This window comes from Oryctolagus cuniculus, chromosome X, assembly GCF_051225735.1.
Source record: "Oryctolagus cuniculus isolate XC-2025 breed Fujian yellow rabbit chromosome X, ASM5122573v1, whole genome shotgun sequence".
Taxonomy (NCBI): Eukaryota; Metazoa; Chordata; class Mammalia; order Lagomorpha; family Leporidae; genus Oryctolagus; species Oryctolagus cuniculus.
In genome coordinates this window covers 95,161,115-95,180,098 of record NC_142888.1, presented here as the reverse complement: position 1 = coordinate 95,180,098, position 18,984 = coordinate 95,161,115, and the positions used below count along the sequence as shown (strand labels likewise).

At 36.6% G+C, this 18,984-nt stretch overlaps 1 protein-coding gene across 1 annotated transcript in view; it reads left to right on the top strand.

Annotated features, from left to right (window-relative positions):
* DIAPH2 (diaphanous related formin 2) overlaps nt 1–18,984 on the top strand; it is a 947,972-nt gene that overhangs the window by 500,913 nt on the left and 428,075 nt on the right. Inside the window, exon 23 of the mRNA XM_051827761.3 lies at nt 2,403–2,532. Coding sequence (XP_051683721.1) covers nt 2,403–2,532 — 130 coding nt within the window. The remainder of the gene's footprint in view (nt 1–2,402; nt 2,533–18,984) is intronic.

Here is an 18,984-nt window from a genome sequence, read left to right as displayed (position 1 = left end):
GAAAATATTATGATTCTAAAATAGCACATGCATGCTAGTTCTACAGGCATTTCTGATTTTATTAATGATGCTACAGTGTTTATTCTACTGAATGGTTATGATAACCATTGATTCTACTAAATTTGATAACATAAGTGGAATTGTTGATGGACCTGATTTTAATAAATAAATTTGAAGTGGTCAGAATTATTAAGAAAAACAATTTCTGATAATTAGGCTCTTGTAATTTCCCAAAAGCCTAAGTTTTTTTTAATGCAAAACAATATAATATCAATGAGAAAGAAAAGAAAGACACAAAATTGACGTTTGGACACCATGCCACTTTTCTATTTCTGTATTTCCATTCTAATGTTAGTCATGCACTTTTTAAAAATCTATATTTGTGGCCGGCGCCTTGGCTCAATAGGCTAATCCTCCGCCTGCGGCGCTGGCACACCGGGTTCTAATCCCAGTTGGGGCGCCAGATTCTGTCCCGGTTGCCCCTCTTCCAGGCCAGCTCTCTGCTGTGGCCTGGGAGTGCAGTGGAGGATGGCCCAGGTGCTTGGGCCCTGCACCCGCAAGGGAGACCGGGAGAGGCACCTGGCTCCTGGCTTCGGATCAGCGCGGTGCACCGGCCGCAGCGCCGGCTGCGGCAGCCATTGGAGGGTGAACCAATGGCAAAAGGAAGACCTTTCTCTCTCTCTCTCTCACTGTCCACTCTGCCTGTCAAAAATAAAAAATGTTAAAAAATCTATATTTGTGTACAATTTGGTGACCTGAAAAACTAGGTAGGTTTTTGTTGTTTTGGGTGTTGTGTGGGATTTTTTTTTCTCCATAGAGTTCATAATCTACACATCAGATTCCTTTCCTTTAAAAACATGTACCTGTAATTCCTTAAACACTAATGTTTTTGAGGATTTTGGAGGTTGATTACTTTGCAAGAAAAAAAAGAGAATCTTAATTTCCTTATAATTTGGAATGCTCGATGTGCTTTGAAAGCAATGCACTTGTGAACCTATAACACAGTAATCCTGGGTAAAGACTTCTCTTTAAGAATGAGAGCTTCCCATTGATTCCTCTGCAGCTGCTAGCCTTACTAAAAAAAAAAAAACAAACAAACAAACAAAAAAAAAACCTTGCCCTTGAGATTTGTGTTGCACTTTATTCCTAGAGTTTGTCCTTGAATTGTAGCATTCTGCCTTGTGGTATTTAGAAGCATTTAGTGAATCAGCATGGTCATGCAAAATTTTAAGTGTTGTACCTATAAGGTACAAGGTAATCCCGGAAATTCTGAAAGAAACAGCTGTGACCACTTGAACTACTAACACCTTACTGCTGTGGCTGTTTGTTTATTTGGAGCCTTGAGACTAATATTTTTTAAGTTGTTCACATCATCACGATGTAAACAATTGGTAAAAGCTGCAGTACAGAAAAAATTCAGTATGGATCTGATTTATTAAAGTTTATGTGTTTCTTTCTCTTAGCCACTGGAACAATAAGGATTAATTTACTCTGTAATTACCTAAATATCCTCTGCAGCCTTTCATAAACCTGTTTGTGAAGAATACTCATTTATTCTAAACAGAGTAATCCTGAAAGCTAAAAACTCTGAATCAGTATGAACATCAGTGGACAAGCCCATCATCTAAGGATTATAGAATTAAAACATCGAATAGAATGAGAAAACTTGATACTTTATGCTGTATTTGGCTTTGTTTCTAAGTAAATCCCTGATTTCATTTGCTGCTTAGTCTACTATGAGAGTTATATTAAAGGAAACACTAGATTCTCATCATATTTTTCATCCTGTAAAGATTTTTATCCTTATAATTGTGACATCTCTTTTCTTATGTCTCCAAAAATGAAATATAATATATGGTCAGACAAGTAAAATTTCTCATATTATCATCATTGTGTGATTAGATTCCCTTTATAATTCTGGGTAAGAACAACACTGAGAATTCTTTCTTCATGGCCTATGTAAATAAAGGAGAGTAAAATGTATTTTTTATCTTAGTTTATATCCATGATGGCTAGAAATAAATATAAACTCACAAATGAATCCAGCTTGTAAGAATATATTTTTGTAATAAAGAATAGACTGCTAATCACATAAGCACACGTTAACCTGTACTATTGCTATCAATATTTAAATTAATGCTCTTTCTCATGAAAAGAATAGTTCATTTTCCTGTAGTGATTTCAAACATTTTGAAAATACAGATTAAATTTTAATTTGGCAGTTTTCTTGATTATCTTTCTCGCTTTTAAAATTGAGAGCATTGCTAGTAAGGATGTACTCCAAACTTTTGTTTATTTAAATGAGTTATAATGAATTGAATTCTGCATTTGTTTCACTCTTTTAAGGATAAAAGTCTATATTTAAAATACTAAACAGTTTACTATTGTTGTTTTCCTTGCAGATCAGAGACACTAAGTCAGCAGATCAAAAAACAACTCTTTTACATTTTATTGCTGAAATATGTGAAGAAAAATACCGGGATATCCTGAAATTTCCAGAAGAACTGGAACATGTGGAAAGTGCAAGCAAAGGTAATTGATTTGTAATTGCCTTAACACGGTTCCTTGCCTGTGTTTTATTTTAAATAGGAAGATTAAAGAGCCTATAGACATTAATTATAGAGGTATGCTGTTTATTTAAAAATATAAGAAAAGAAAACAGTTTCCACTAGCTTATATTTGACAGTTTAGTGCATTTCAATATCTGTTTTTATCTTCATTTTTAATCCTGCTAGGTATTGAAACTTTCATACCTCTGATCAGATATGTTCATTCTTTCATTTGATAAACACTGAAGGGTATATTGTTTGCAAAAGGACCATACTGTGGGGCTTCTGTTGATACAAAAATTATTTTATGAGAGGTTCTTGCTGGAGTGTGTTTAAAATCTGGAAGGTGAGAAAAGAGATAAATAGAAACTTTAACAGAGATAAAGGTGAGATGTTGCTACATGAAAAGATAATATCCTGTAGTTTAGATGAGGGAGTAGTACTTTTGAATGAGTAGGCAAGAGAAGGCTTTGTGGACGTGGCTTGTGGGGAGCAACTCGGACTAGACTAAGTTACTCGAATTAAGACTTATTCTATGCATCTGCTCTCCCACAATATGGCGCTGGGAGAGGAGTAAACAGCTTCTACGCAGCTGCCTCTCGCCAACTTGAGTGATGACCTGCAGGAGTTGATCCTGCTCCTGATTGGAGGAGAGCAGCGTACTCGGCGTGTGGGTAGCAGAGTTGGGATTGGTGGAAGAGGACTATAAAGGAGGAGAGAGACAACATGCACCAGGAACATCTATCTGAAGGAACACCTGAGCAGCCCCTGAGAGAGCCGGCCGGCGGTGTGCCGCTCCCCTGTGGAAGTGGGGAAAGTGGCAGGGGGGCCCGCCCCTCCACGGAGGTGGAGGGACGGCAGCCAACCCAGGAAGAACCAGCAGCAAACCCGGGGAGGGCCGAGCAGACAAAAGAACAGCGCAGGGTCCTGTGTCGTTCCTCCACGAAGAGGGGGAGTGACAGTGGCTAAAGGGTAAAATATGAGAAGTTTTCTTTCTAGGGAGAAAGCGCAAGCAAGGCACAGTGGCTGAATATTTAAGACAGGTGAGAGGAATAGTCGACTGCAAGACTGGAGCAGGGAAGTAGGCATCAGAGAGACTTCAGTGTTAGGCTAATGGGTCTGGTATTCATGTGATAGGCAGTATGGCAACATTGAAGGGATAGAATAGGCAAGACTGGTTACCAGTGAGAAACAGGAGAGCAGATAAAATGGGTCTCCAAGATTTTAATTCTAGGTAATTAGCTCTGGCCATCAGCTAATATTGTCTGCTCTTACAAGAAGTTGAAAGTGTTAAGAGGAGAAATCAAAGGAATTATTCTGAAAGTGAGCCTCCATATGTGGAGAAGTATTATTTTACCTTTAATGTTTATTTTATTATTTGAGAGGTAGAAAAACGTAGAGACAGACAGAGATAGAAAACTCCCATCTACTGGTTCATTCTCTAAATGCCGGAAACAACTGTGGCTTGGCCATGGCCAAAGCTGAGAGATAGGAACTCAATCCAGATCTCCCAGTTGAGTGGTATAAGCACAATTACTTGAGCCATCACCTTCTAGGATCTGAATGAGCAGGAATTGGAGTCAGGAATTGTAGGTATAATATCAAACCCAGGCTCTTTGATACAAAGCATGAGCATCTGAACTGCTGGGCCAAACATCCACCCATCTTTGATTTTTAAGTCTAAATATCTGTTTATATATGTGTGTGTGCGTGTGCGTGTGTGTGTGTGTGTGAGAGACAGTCCTTTTTATGTTATGTTAGTATAATAGAACACTAAGATTGTAGAATAATATATAAAGAACAGAGTTTATTTCTTAGGTTCAGGAGGCTGAGAAGTTCAAGATCAAGGAGCCACGTCTGATGAGGGACTTCTTTTCACATCATAACATGACAAAATGTGTCACATGGTGAGACAGGATAAGAGATTGAACTCATAGCCTTGACTCTTTTATAACTGGCATTGATCCATTCATGAGGGTAAAGCCCTCATGACCTAAACACCTCCCATTAGGCTCCTCTTCCCAACACAATTACCTTGAACATTAAGTTTCTAACACATGCTTCACAGTTTGTATGTGTGTGTGTGTGTGTGTATGTGTGTCTGTGTCTATGTATATGGTATATATAACTATAGGCATTTAACAAAATACATAACTATACTTGTATGTATACGATTTTACATGTGCATTATATAGTTAAGAGAGACTTTAAATCATATCATACACTTTTAGTCACTACTGCCACTGATGAAGGTAGACTATAGAGCATAAACTTTTGAGTTAGGTACTATAAATTTCTAATTGGAAATCTAGTATTTACTTCTGTGACCTTGAGCTAGTAATTTAAACTTCCCAGGTTTTATTTCTTTATTTGAAAAATGAGAGTGATAGTAATAAGATTGTATTCATATATAAAAAGTACCATAAATTGCTTGACACATATTAAGTATCCAGCTATTGCTATACCACTGTCTTTGCTAGTAAAGGTAGTAGTGGCAATGGTAATTGGTATACCATTATATTATAGTTATTTCTGTTGTCTTATTAGAGTGAAAAAATCATATTGCTATCTTATAGGTCGCTACTCTCCGATAAGTATATGTTATATTCAATTCTGTTTGTTCCTTATGCCTGGGCTTTTGCTAAATCCTTTCATATTTTTCTTTTACAGTATCGCCAGCTTCTTTCTGCCTATCCATTTCAAGAGCAAAATCTCTCTGTCGTATTTTGATTATTTCTGCTCTTATGTATTCTTCCTGCTAGTGTATTCAAAATGCTGTTGCCAGAAATCCTCTTCCCATTTCACTGCTACGGCTGTAGCAATCCCCATTCTCAAGTTAAGTTTGACTAGTTCTTTTTCCTTCCCTGTGAAATTCAGGTGCACAGTTCTCAACTCAGAAAGTTCTTAGGCACATTCTACCTGCTTGCGTCCTTCTTTCATTCCCTCCTAGTTCTCTTTTCACTGCACTCTGACATATATTCTCTTGAGCCATGTTTATTCCTTTATAATAATCCTGACTCTGTACAATTTCATGCTTCATCCCCTGCCTGGAAATCTTACCTGCCCTGTCCTCTAAGACAACTGACTGTCATTTGTAAAATCGCTCTTAAGGATATGGTTCCATTTTTTTCTTCCTTTTTAATTGTTTTGTTACTAAAGACTTAGGAGAAAATAATTTTGAATTTAGTCTGCAAGAAGAAACAAAACATGATGAAAGGTCAAACCACTTACCTCTTATTTATAGTTAAACGCATTTCCTTGGTTATTTGAGTCTAACTTGCCTTATTGGTTTAATATATGAATCTTGTTTGAATCACGTTTGGTCACCTTTAGTACTGTTTGTAACATGTATATTCACAGTCAGCAAGAAAAAGAAAAATAAGTCAATATTACATAATTCATTTTATTTGATGATGGACTGTCTCCTTTATATTTTTTAAATGTTTATTTATTTATTTGAAAGTCAGAGTTACAGAGAGAGAAGGAGAGACAGATCTTCCATCTACTGCTTCACTCCCCAAATAGCCGCAATGGCCAGGGCTGGACCAGGCCCAAACCAGGAGCTTCATCCAGGTCTCCCACATGGGTGGCAGGAGCCCAGCACTTGGGCCATCTTTTGCTGTTTTTCGCAGGCCATTAGCAGGGAGCTGGATCATTAGTGACACAGCCCAGACTCAAACCAATGCCTATAAGTGATGCCAGCATTGTGGGTGGTGGCTTTGCAGCACCAGCCCTAGACTGTCCCCTTTTTAAATGATTCCCTTCACTTCAAAACAAAAAAACAGATAAGTGCCTATTTTTTTAAAAAACTGGGTAGATATACATAAAATAAAACAAATGCAGTTAATGATTGAATTGTATTACTTATATTTATAGGACAGTTGTATGACTACTAACACCTGTGTCTATGTTTTTGGATTATTAGAATCCAGTTACCTGTTTTGATAAAGATATTTCCTGTCTTATATAGAAAATAACATATTTATTTTAGTTCAGTACTAAAATTGTAGGTCTCAAAATTACTGACAACGGAAGAAAAATCAGTTTGAAATAAATAGAAATGAAAGGAGAATACCATGTGGTAGCCAGAGAAAAGTTTATTTTATAATCGCCTTTATTCTTTGTAAACCTTAGCACCTGAAATGGTGTTCCTGGGAGATTCACAGCTGTGGTATAAACTTAGCATATTTTCCTAGAGCCCTGTAACTCAATGATACTGAGGAAAAACACACAAGTTTTACATTAAAACATATACTTTATGGAGTAGAATGCAAGATAAACATGAATTTTTTAAATATAAGAGATAACTTCAAAGAAATTTCACACTTGCAGCAGATCCGTAGGGGTGCATGTTCAGTCTTCTCTTCCATTAGGATACATTGGTAGGTAAAGTTCATGAAACATTGCCTGAAGAATTAGAGAATGATTTTGTTTGGGTCTGGGTTTATTTAGCTGTTTGGCTAGTTATTATTGCAGCGATAGGAGAGGCAAACAGGGAGGGTGAGGGAATCCCTTCCTTCCTAACAGATACTTTTATAATACTTAAGAAGCTCAGAAGAAAATCTAGTAATGCAACTTCACTGCCAGTGGAATTAATAAAATAACATGGCTCTGGTCATTTTACTCTAGGTTAAATTATAAATATTTAGGCCCTTGAATTCGTATGTCACATACCAACAAGTATTTAGGAAGAAAAAAATGGTTACGATAGAGACTCCATTGCTTAGTAAAGCATTGAAAATTCATCTGATAAACCACATTACCTTTTTTCCAGTGATTAACTTTATATATACGTGTGTGTGTGTGTGTGTGCACATATATAAGTTTATCTGTCATGGGTATATATTGTAGAAAGTGTTGCTGGTATACTAGATATGGTTGATAAATCCTTTATTATTTTCCCCCTTTCGCTGTCACTGTAACTTTCAGCTTTAAGGCTTTTAAATGTTTGATTTAAAACCTCTGCTGTTTTATAGGTTGGCTCCAGGGATAAACCAAAAGGGTTACTAAAGTTTAATTAAAATTATTCCATTTAAAGGGGACAAATTATATTAATATATTTGAAGGCACTATTAATCCTAAGGTTTTGCATAAATCCAAAATGGATTCCACTTTAGTTGAATTAGTTCCATCCTATAAGCTAGTTGTGTTTCCTATGAACACTGTTAATTGTTATGAATTGAATAAATTTTAAATTTTAATAATCAGCTATACTTTGTATTATCTGCCATATTTTTGTGTCATATTAGTAGCTGATAAGCTGTTATCCACTCTGACTTCTTCACAGGATTAATAATGATGAAATTTCAGATTAAAGAAAATGTAGGGAAACATCTATGAAGTAAATTAAAAAAAAAAAGTGATAGCATATATAAGTCGGGGGAAATAAACCATTTTAGGAACTCCAGAGCTTCCAGAAGCTTTAGAGATCATCTAATCTCTGCTAAAATAGACCCAAGATGGCATTTAGTCCAAATACTTCATTTTACAGTTGAAGAAACTGAGACCCCAAATGATGAAGGAATTATCCATGATCCTACAGCTGGATGGTAGTCACTATATTTGTGCTGACCTTGTCCAGAGTTACTTTGTTACATATATATCAATTTCATATCTACTCTCTTTGTGAACTAAAATATACAACAGAGGTCCATGTTCACATATATGAAAACATATAGAAAGTAAATGCTGACCAAATAAAACGGCTACTGAAACTGTAAATACCACTTCTTCTATGTAGTAGTCCAGTCTCTCTAGCTCTGTTATGACAGAATTAACATCTCCAACCTCTGTGTTCCAGCAACATTTCATCCTTTTCAATAATATAACACGTTACCACAATTGCATTTTTATTTCATTGTTTGCTTCTGAATGAACCTCCTAGTTTAGGTTCCTTAGCTGTAAGAACTATGTCTTACTTGCCGTTAGAGTCTCAGTACTAGTACGGCATCTGAGACAGATATAAGTACTCAATAAATGTTTATTAAACCAAGTAATAGCATATCATTTTAATATTTCAGACGTATTTGAAAAAACATTGTGAGGAGTTGATAAACAGAAAATAGCAACCTAAAATTACTGTTCATCATAAATATAAAATAAACAAGGTAAACCTGAATAAGGAGGACACTGGAATTTAACAGTGTTCTCTGGTCCTCGTTTTGCTTCTTTCAAAGAGAAAGTTAAAATTGGAAGCAATCAAGTTAATAAGGGAGAGGATCTAAACAAAAAAGGTTTATGATGAACAGTAGGGACTTAGTCTCATAGAACCTAATGGGAGTTGGCTGTCGCAATGTAATATCTAACTAACTGCTGAAATAACTGCCATCTTTTACTCTAAAGCCTGAAAAAATTACTTTCATATTGTCTACTGTTAGTTTTATTGAAAAATCTTTGTGTTATGGAACAAAATCCTATTGTTTTTAGAGCATTTAACTTATAGTGACTTATGAGGCCTAAGATGTGAAAATGTTAAACTTAAGGATTTCTAAAGAGATTTAAACTTTGAGTTATAATCTTACTTTTTAGAAGTAAAGAATAATATACCAGTGTGACAAAATGTCAGTAGAATTTCTTGACCTTACTTAAATGTTGACAGTCTGAATAAAACTGAGTTCACCTACCACTACATAATTTTAATTAAAAAGTCAAACTATTTGTTCAGCTTCCTGTGGACATTTTTGTACATACTGTTTAAAACAATTTATACATTTTTTTTGCTGCATGAATTGTGATCTGCCAAATCAATATCATAAATATGTTAAAAATATAGGAGAATAGCATCAGGTTTTAGGGAATCGAATATTTATTTACCTATGTAAAATTTTCCGATTTGTTATAATTTTTTTCTTTGTTCCCACAAAGTCACTTATCATTTTTTAAAAAAGTGTCTTTAAAAATGAGATAAATAATAAGAGATCCAAAATATACATAGATTTTTGTTAAGTGTGGAATGAACACTTAACATGAGTTCTACCCACTTAAATTTCTAAATGTACAAAACATTGTTGACTATAGTTAAATGTTGTAAGATGATCTTTAGAGCTTTGTCATCAGTTAAGCAAGATGAATAAGCTCTAGAAATTCTATTTTTAATACAATGCTTCTTCAAAAGGACTTTGGAAAGAAAACCATGTTTTTTCCTTGCTGGTAAATAATCTAGCCATTATCAAGCAGTGTTTTCAATTTATAATATATAAACACTAGTTCATTTTCTTTTTTTTTTAAAGATGTATTCATTTGTTTGAAAGAGTTACAGAGAGGCGGGGGGGGGGGGGTCTTCCATTCTCTGGTTCACTCCCCAATTGGCCACAAAGGCCAGAGCTGCGTCAATCTGAAGCCAGGAGCTTCTTCTGGGTCTCCCACATGGGTGCAGGGGCCCAAGGGCTTGTGCCGTTTTCTACTGCTTTCCCAGGCCATAGCAGAGAGCTGGATCTGAAGTGGAGCATCCGGTTCTTGAACTGGTACCCAAATGGGATGCCAGCACTGAAGGTGGAGGCTTTACCCACAGTGTTGGCCCCAACACTAGTTCATTTTCATTCCTAGATGGAACTATTGGATCAGAACATTAATATCTTCAGGTAGCAGTGGAAGGAAATAGAGATCAAGGCTACTTGGATTTGCATATATTGTTTCAACATTATTCAATGATTTGTTATATGCTTCTCTAGGTATTTGTCAGAGTCCCTTACCTTTTGCAACCCAGAATCTTTTTTGCTAGAGAATTATATACATAGCTTATCTATCTCACACCTTCACCCTGCTTGGTTCAAAGCCTACTTTCTGTGTTTTTCCCAAAGTGAAATGCTACCCCCTTCTCTTTGTACTTTTCAGCTCTACATATCCTTCCAATGGCCCAGCTTAAATCTCACCATTGTATAAAAAGGCATCGCTAACCTTTCTAGTTTTCAGTGGATGCTGTCTTCACTCCTTTACCAGAGTACTTATCTGAACCTCTTAATTTGGTATCTGACCTTACAATCTCTTGCATTGCAATGTGAGAGTTTTTTTCTTTTTTTCAATATTTACTTATTTGAAAGACAGAGGGAGACACAGATAAATCTTCTATCCGCTGGTACACTCCCCCAAATAGGCACAACTGCCATGGCTGTGTTAGGCAAAAGCCAGGAACCAGGAACTCCATCCAGGTCTCCCATGTGGGCAGCAGGGACGCAAGCATTTGGACCATCTACTGCTGCCTTCTTAGGTACATTAATTGATGAGCTGGATCAGAAGTGAGGCACCCAACACTCTAACCATCACTCTGCTATAGGATGCCAACATTGCAAGTGGTAGTTTAACCCACTGCACCGCAATGGTGGAACCACAGTATGAGAGTTTCTGTGTTTATGACTGCATCTTGACTTGATGCTTTCTCAGTAATGTGTGAATATATTAGTCTGCTTTTACAGGGCAGGATCTAACAAAGTATTGACATAGTAAATTCAGTTTGGTGAATGCTTATTAAATATCGACCTGATGCTAGCTACAGCCTTTTTTTCACCCGAGGTGAAACTTTTTGGATGCATGGATGAACTATATTATATTTATAGATGTTTCATGTTAATTTATCCATTAAGCAACAATTAAAAAACTATATTCAAAAGGTATTCTTTAAAAATGATTAAGCCAGAAGTCATTTAGGTTGCTAAAAATCAAACTGGTTACTCTCTTTTGGTGACGGCTAGTGGCTGAAAATGGGAATATCCAAAGGCTTCTCAGGAGCTGGTCATGATCTCTTTCTTGATCGGACTGTAGGTAACATGTGACCATTCATTCAGCTGGTCACTTATTTGAACTTTCCTGAATGGATGTTATACTTCAACAAAGCAACTTTTAAATGCCATTTATGGCCGGCGCCTTGGCTCACTAGGCTAATCCTCCACCTAGCGGCACCGGCACACTGGGTTCTAGTCCCGGTCGGGGCGCCGGATTCTGTCCTGGTTGCCCCTCTTCCAGACCAGCTCTCTGCTGTTGCCCAGGAAGGCAGTGGAGGATGGCCCAAGTGCTTGGGCCCTGCACCCCATGGGAGACCTGGCTCCTGCCTTCGGATCAGCATGGTGCGCCGGCCGCAGCGCGCCAGCCGTGGCGGCCACTGGAGGGTGAACCAACGGCATAAAGAAGATCTTTCTCTCTGTCTCTCTCTCTCACTATCCACTCTGCCAAAAAAAAAAAGGCATTCATTCAAATTTTTAAAATATGCAATGACAACACAAAGTGAGGAAAGTGCTACATTTTAACTCATAAGGTCCTTTTTACCCATGCTTAGTCATAAGAATCACATGCATTATAGTAATATGAATAGACAGCTGCTGTCAGAGTTGATCTGATGATATTATAAGTAATTGATTTTCAATAAGTTGCATGTCACATAAGAATTTTATCAAAGCGTCTTTTAGACTATGACTGGGTCATTGCACGTTCCTTAATTAAAAAGGAAAAAGAAGTCAGAAAAAAGCCCACCAAACACATTATATACCATACATATGTATGATCAACTCCTGACATATTTGATGCAAGAAGTTAATGACTGGTGTTGAATAGTATTATCAAGGTGGAAAAGAAAGAGTAAAGGAAAAGGGACAATGACAGAAATGAAGAACCCACTTTCTGCTCCCGGAGCTGATTTATAAGAAAAGGTGGATCATGGAGCACGCGTTTGGCACAGCAGTCCCATGTTGGAATGCCAGTGTGAGTCCCAGCTCCTCTGCTTCCCATCCAGCTCCCTGCTGATGCACTTCCTGAGAAGCAGCAGGTGATGACTGCCACCCATGTGGAAAACCTAAACTTAGTTGGAGGCTCCTGGCTTTGCCCCAGCTGTTGCAGGCATTTGGGGAGTGAACCACTGGATATAAGATTTCTCTCTCTCTCTCGCTTTTGGCCTCTGCTTTTCAAATAAAACAAAAATAGATAAATAAAGTTAAAAAGGAAAGGAAAAGGTAGACCAGGCCCTGAATGGAGCTTTCTTTGTACCACTGAGGAAAATACACAGAATCTGACCATCAACTTGCTTACCATTAGTGCAGTTTGTACCACTGCCAGTCTGTCTGATATAGCTGTCAATAAGGCAGAACCTAGTTTAGGGATGTAGTTGTTAGAAATTTCAAGAGAGTACCAGAATAATATCAGAGTTACCTAATCAGTTGCCTACATTCTCCTGTTATGCTGACTTGAACACAAAGACCAAGTCTTAGTGGCTACAACTGATAGTTTCTTGAAAATTGATTGAGGTCCTTTGCTGGAATTTGAAATCTGTAAGTTGATGTAGTCAACTCAGTAAAAAGAAAATATAGTACTTTCTTGTGCCAATTTACATAACTCAAAATCTTTAACAATTTGCACATAAAACAGTTGGAAAGAAATGGACATTTTTATATGAAGATTCATTAAATTAGTAAGGAGACATCCCTCAATCTTATTGGAAAGTAAAAGCTAGGTGGCAGAGGATTCTAATCTAGTCATAGCTGCAAGAAACATATGCTAAAAATAATATGTCTAGGGATAAGAATCATTACATATACATTGTAGTTTTATCCTTGTTACTAGCTGCTTGTTTTATTATAATTTGGCCATTTCTTAGTGTCTTTTTACTCATTTGTATATTTCTTATTTTAAAAAACTGAAGATGGTAATATTTAGCCTTTTCCTCAAGGTGATTATGGTAATAAAATTATATTCAATGTAGAAATGCCTTAGGAAAAAGGTGTTATATATGAATAATGGTTTATTATTCAAGCTAGCATGAGGATATTAATTCCAGTTAATTTTGATCGTGTTTTTCTTATTTTTTCAGCCTAATTTTAAAAATGTAGGCCAAGATTCACTTGTTAAATTATAAAGCTTTCAGAAGTAATATATGATGTCATTAATTTTATTTTCTTTACATGTTCTTTTACTCTTTTCCATTTTGGAAACTTTTAACAAATGAGACTGAAAATATAGTCACAAAGCTCACATTATTTTGAGTAATCTCCATGCTTTTATGCAAGAATAATTGTGCTACACTCAAGGGTGGGTCATAAAATTTTTAATATTCTATTTTGTTATGATATTTGTTTTTAGTATATATAAACAAGGAAGAAAAGAAAAAGGCATATAGTATTTAATTGAGTAGTTGAGTAATAATAATAAAAGGTTAGAAAAAATAAAGGTCTAGATTTAAAAGATTATTATAACTAATAAAAGTATTTTATGTGCAATTTAAAAGAGTGGATTTTGCTTTCAGTTGTAGCAGAATATCCAAAGCTAATACTATTTACTATTTCTTTATTTGGCTACATAATTTCTGATACCTAATAGTGACAATAATCACTACAGTTTACAAAGAGCTATGCCAAGGCACTGTATTAAGCATGGTTTTTTGAGAGAAGGAAATTTTAGTCACAGAAAAGTCAAGTAAAGTACTCATGATCACACAATTACATAAAAACTAAGATTTTTGTCTACTTCTAAAATGGTATTTCAAAAAGTTAGTGGAAAATGGAATTAAAAGATAAATTTAGGGGCAGGTGTTTGGCCTAGTGATTAAGACACCCGTATCCCCCATCAGAGTCCCTGGGTTCCATTCCTAGGTCTGCCTACTGATTCTAGCTTCCCACTCATGTAAAAACTGGGAGGCTGTGATGATGCAATTAATTGGGTTCCTGCCTTCCATGTAGAAGACCTGAATTCAGTTCCTGGCTCTGGGCTTTGGTCCCACCAGCCATTGTATGCATCTGGGGTGTAGACTGGTAGATCTTTCTCTCTCTTTCTTTCTCTCTCTCTGTGTCTCTCTCTCTCTTTCCTAAATTTATAAATTAAAAGAAAAGTTAATTTTGGTGCAAAACATTTGAATTTACATTTTTTAACTTTTATTTAATAAATATAAATTTCCAAAGTACAGCTTATGGATTACAGTGGCCCCCCCCATAACATCCCTCCCACCTACAACCCTCCCCTCTCCTGCTCCCTCTCCCATTCCGTTCACATCAAGATTCATTTTCAATTCTCTTTATATACAGAAGATTGATTTAGCATATATTAAGTAAAGATTTCAGCAGTTTGCACCCACACAGAAACACAAAGTGTAAAATACTGTTTGAGTACTAGTTATAGCATTTATTCACATTGTACAACACAATAAGGACAGAAATCCTACATGAGGAGTAAGTGCACAGTGACTCCTGTTGTTGACTTAACAATTTGACATTCTGTTGATGGTGTCAGTAATCTCCCTAGGCTCTAGCATGAGTTGCCAAGGCTATGGAAGCCTTTTGAGTTCACCAACTCTGATCTTATTTAGACAAGGTCATAGTCAAAGTGGAAGTTCTCTCCTCCCTTCAGAGAAAGGTACCTCCTTCTTTGATGGCCTGTTCTTTCCGCTAGGATCTCAATTGCAGAGATCTTTCATTTAGGTTTGTTTGGTTGTTTTTTTTTTTTTTTTTTTTTGCCAGAGTGCCTTGGCTTTCCATGCCTGAAATACTCTCATGGGCTCTTCAGCCACATCAGAATGCCTTAAGGGCTGCTTCTGAGGCCAGAGTGCTGTTTAGGACATCTGCCATTCTATGAGTCTTCTCTGTATCCCGCTTCCCATGTTGGATCATTCTCTCCCTTTTTTATTCTATCAGTTAGTATTTGCAGACACTAGTCTTGTTTGTGTGATCCCTTTGACTCTTAGCCCTATCATTATGATCAATTGTGAACAGAAATTAATTACTTTGACTAGTGAGATGGCATTGGTACATGCCACCTTGATGGGAATGAATTGGAGTCCCCTGGCATGTTTTGAATTTACATTTTTATACTATGTTTTTCCATGAACTTTTAAAAGATTCTTTGTATATATCTTGTTCTTTCTACTACAATGTTACTGACAGTGATGTAAAAAACAGCTGAGAAATATCTGCAATTTTTGTCAAAAGTTAAGATAAGCTAATAAATATAAACTTTAGTGAATTTTATATTTTAATGGGAATATTATTATAATTATAAATATCCAATGAAATCATACAAATACAAGCAATACTTTACTCTAAAACTACAGTAAACTGTTAAATATATAAAACTAATACCAGTAGGATTTAGATATTCAATTGATTTTCCTCTGTATCTGTCCATCGAGAATAATAACACATTCTGATGATGAGCACAGAATAAATATCTCCATTACCTACCCTCTTTGAGGGTTATGGTTGTCAACCAAACACATGTTTATTTAGCTATGCAAATATAGGGACCCACAGTCCCTAAGTTGCACATTTGTGTATCTTGTTTTAAATATGTCAGTTTTGTTCATTTACCTATTCTCTGGAACTCTGTATATGCTTTGAAATAATTTATACATTTAATCATGAGTTCATTTACCATTAGAAACCACATTTAACAGATGGTCTTCAGAAGAAAATGAATTATTTCAGATGTTTCTATTAATTACCTCAATTGATATCACAGCTTAGAAATTCAATAGAGGTAATTCTTAACTCTTAAATGGACAATTTGCACATGGATAGAACATTCTCAGAAGGCAAACATATGAAAAAATGTTCATCCTCACCAAAAATGGAAGAAGTGAACATAAAACAATAGAATGCAAGTTTCATTCATCAGGGGCCACTGGCACAGCAGGTTAAGCCGCCTTCTGCAGTGCCGGCATCCCATATGGGCACCAGTTCAGTCCCGGCTGCTCTATTTCCAATCCAGCTCTCTGCTATGGCCTGAGAAAGCAGCAGAAGATGGCCCAAATCCTTAGGCCCCTGTACCCACATGGGAGACCCGGATGAAGCTTCTGGCTCCTGGCTTTGGCCCGGCCCAGCCCTAGTCATTGAGACAACTTGGGGAGTGAACCAGTGGATGGAAAATCTCTTTCCTCTCTCTCTCTGTCTCTCCCTTTCTCACTGTAACTTTTTTTTTGACAGGCAGAGTTAGACAGTGAGAGAGAGAGAGACAGAGAGAAAGGTCTTCCTTTTTCTGTTGGTTCACCCCCCATGTGGCCGCTATGTCTGGCGCAATGCAGCCGGCGCACTGCACCGATCCGAAGCCAGGAGCCAGATGCTTCCTCCTGGTCTCCCATGGGGGTGCAGGGCCCAAGGACTTGAGCCATCCTCCACTGCACTTCCAGGCCACAGCATAGAGCTGGATTGGAAGAGGAGCAACCGGGACTGAATCCGGCACCCCAACCGGGACTAAATTCCGGGGTGCCGGTGCTGCAGGCGGAGGATTAGCATAGTGAGCCGCGGCGCCATCCCTCACTGTAACTCTTTCAGATAAATAAATATTTTTTAAAGTTTCAATAATCAAATGAGCAGTGGTTTAAAAAATGAAACTATATCATATACTCAGTGCTGGTACAGGGGATCCAGTGGAAATAGGTATTTGTGGTCCAAGTTTAAAATGACTACAATTTTTTCAAAAGCAAAATATATCAAGAGCCTCAAATTAATTGAAAATTTTCAGTTTGTTTTAATATTCAGAAATTCACAGCAAATTTTATAAATAAGAATTTTTTAGACTCTAATGACATGACAAATACAAATAATATAATAAATTTTAGATCATATATAAAGAATTAAAAATTTAATCATACTTAGCAATTTTATATATTTTTATGTGGTATAAGCAGTTGATTCTCTGCGGTAGTTATGTTCCATAAAATTACCACAAACCCTGAATTATTGAATACTAATCCATTGCTCCTAGGAAGTATAAAAGGCAATGTTCTTGTGAGCTTCTCGTGACATTTTCATCAGCTGATGAATACATAACCTTGTTTCGTGTGTATTTCTGTTGAAAACTACCATATCTAATGAATATTTTTGTTCATTAAATTGAACCTAGACCAGCACTGTAACTTATGTTTTAATGAAGGCCATCTAGCATACGTATTTCTTCTAGAAGGCACATCTCAGCCTGTTCATTCTTAGTAACACCAGATGAGATTTCAGTACCCTATATGGGAGCCATTATAAACAACAGGCTTACCCAGAACAACACAAAACATGAGAAAAGCATGGCACTAAATAGACCATACAAAGTACAGTTGCTTACAGTGTGAAATATGAAGCAAGAAGTCAAAGCATCACCTGAGCATCCTGGGATAATTGAAATTTTTCACCACTCTGCACATCTGCATGTCCATAGAATCACTACAAATATTGATTGAAGTGACAGATAGATGTTTAGCAAGTAGGCAAATTTTCAAATATGTAATCCAAGGATAATGAGGATTGAATGTCTTATAATCATAAATTGACTGTAGCATATTATTCATCCTACAGTTCATTCATTCATTCATTCATTTTCTGAACAAGTAATTTTGAGTTCCTGTCATATGCCTAGCATTATTCTAGACAGTTGGACTATAGGAATGAACAAAAAGCTCTTATTTTCATGGGAGAAAAAGACAAGTATGTATAATTCCCTTGACTCATAATTGCTATGAAGAAAAATGCATCAAGGCAAGGGAACAGAGCATGATAGAGGGCGCTATATTACATGTAGCAGTCAGGGAGACCTCTTGGAGGATGTTATGATTAAACAGAAATGATTTAAATTAAATAACCAACCGTGTTCATATCTTGATGAAAGACAAGCAATCCAAGCGCAAATGCTAAAGGCCCTGAGTCTTGTACTGTTTAATGTATGTGAGGAAGAATAAGAGTGGCTACAGCAATGTAAATGAGGGGGAGAATGATAGGAAAGGAAGTCAGAGGTATAGTTAGGTTATAGTTAGGTTACAAAGTCAGGTATGACATTGTAGGCCCTGAAATGAACATTGAATTTTATTCAGAATTTGCTAAAAAGTAATAAACAAGTTGATAGTATGGGAACCATAACATCTGATTTAAATTTCAAAAAGTCATTCAGGGTTCTCTTTAGAGAAGTAGATTGCAGTAAGGCTAGAACAGAGGGACATCAGGAGTATACCAACTGAGAAAAGATGTTGCGTGGATTGAAGTGACAGTGGTGAAGGCTATGGGAAGTAACCTATTTAAAGATAAAGCTAAGTGCATTTGCTGATAAACAAAATGTGGAACATTAGAGTAAAATTTCTTTGATTAGGACTCCAAAGGTTATGGCCAGAACAACTCAGAAAAGATGGGTTTGTCATCAATTGCAATGAAGAAAATTGGGGAAGAACCAGATTTGGGAGTTGGATATATCAGAAGCTCAAATTTGGAATATTGTGTTTTAGATGCCTCTTATATATTCTAAATGGAGATGTCAAGTAGGCAGTTAGATATGAGAATTTAGACTTCAAGAAGATATTGGGGCTAGAGATAGAAATGAGAATCATGAGCATGTAGGTATTATTTAAATCCATGTGAATGGACAAGATGTCCAAGAGAGTCAGTGTAGATGGATAATAGAAGGGGCTGAAATACTGAAGCCTGGGTCTGGTCATGCAGGTCAGCCATAGGATGTTTTTAAGTGAATTAAATGTAGGACACCCTTCTGAGAG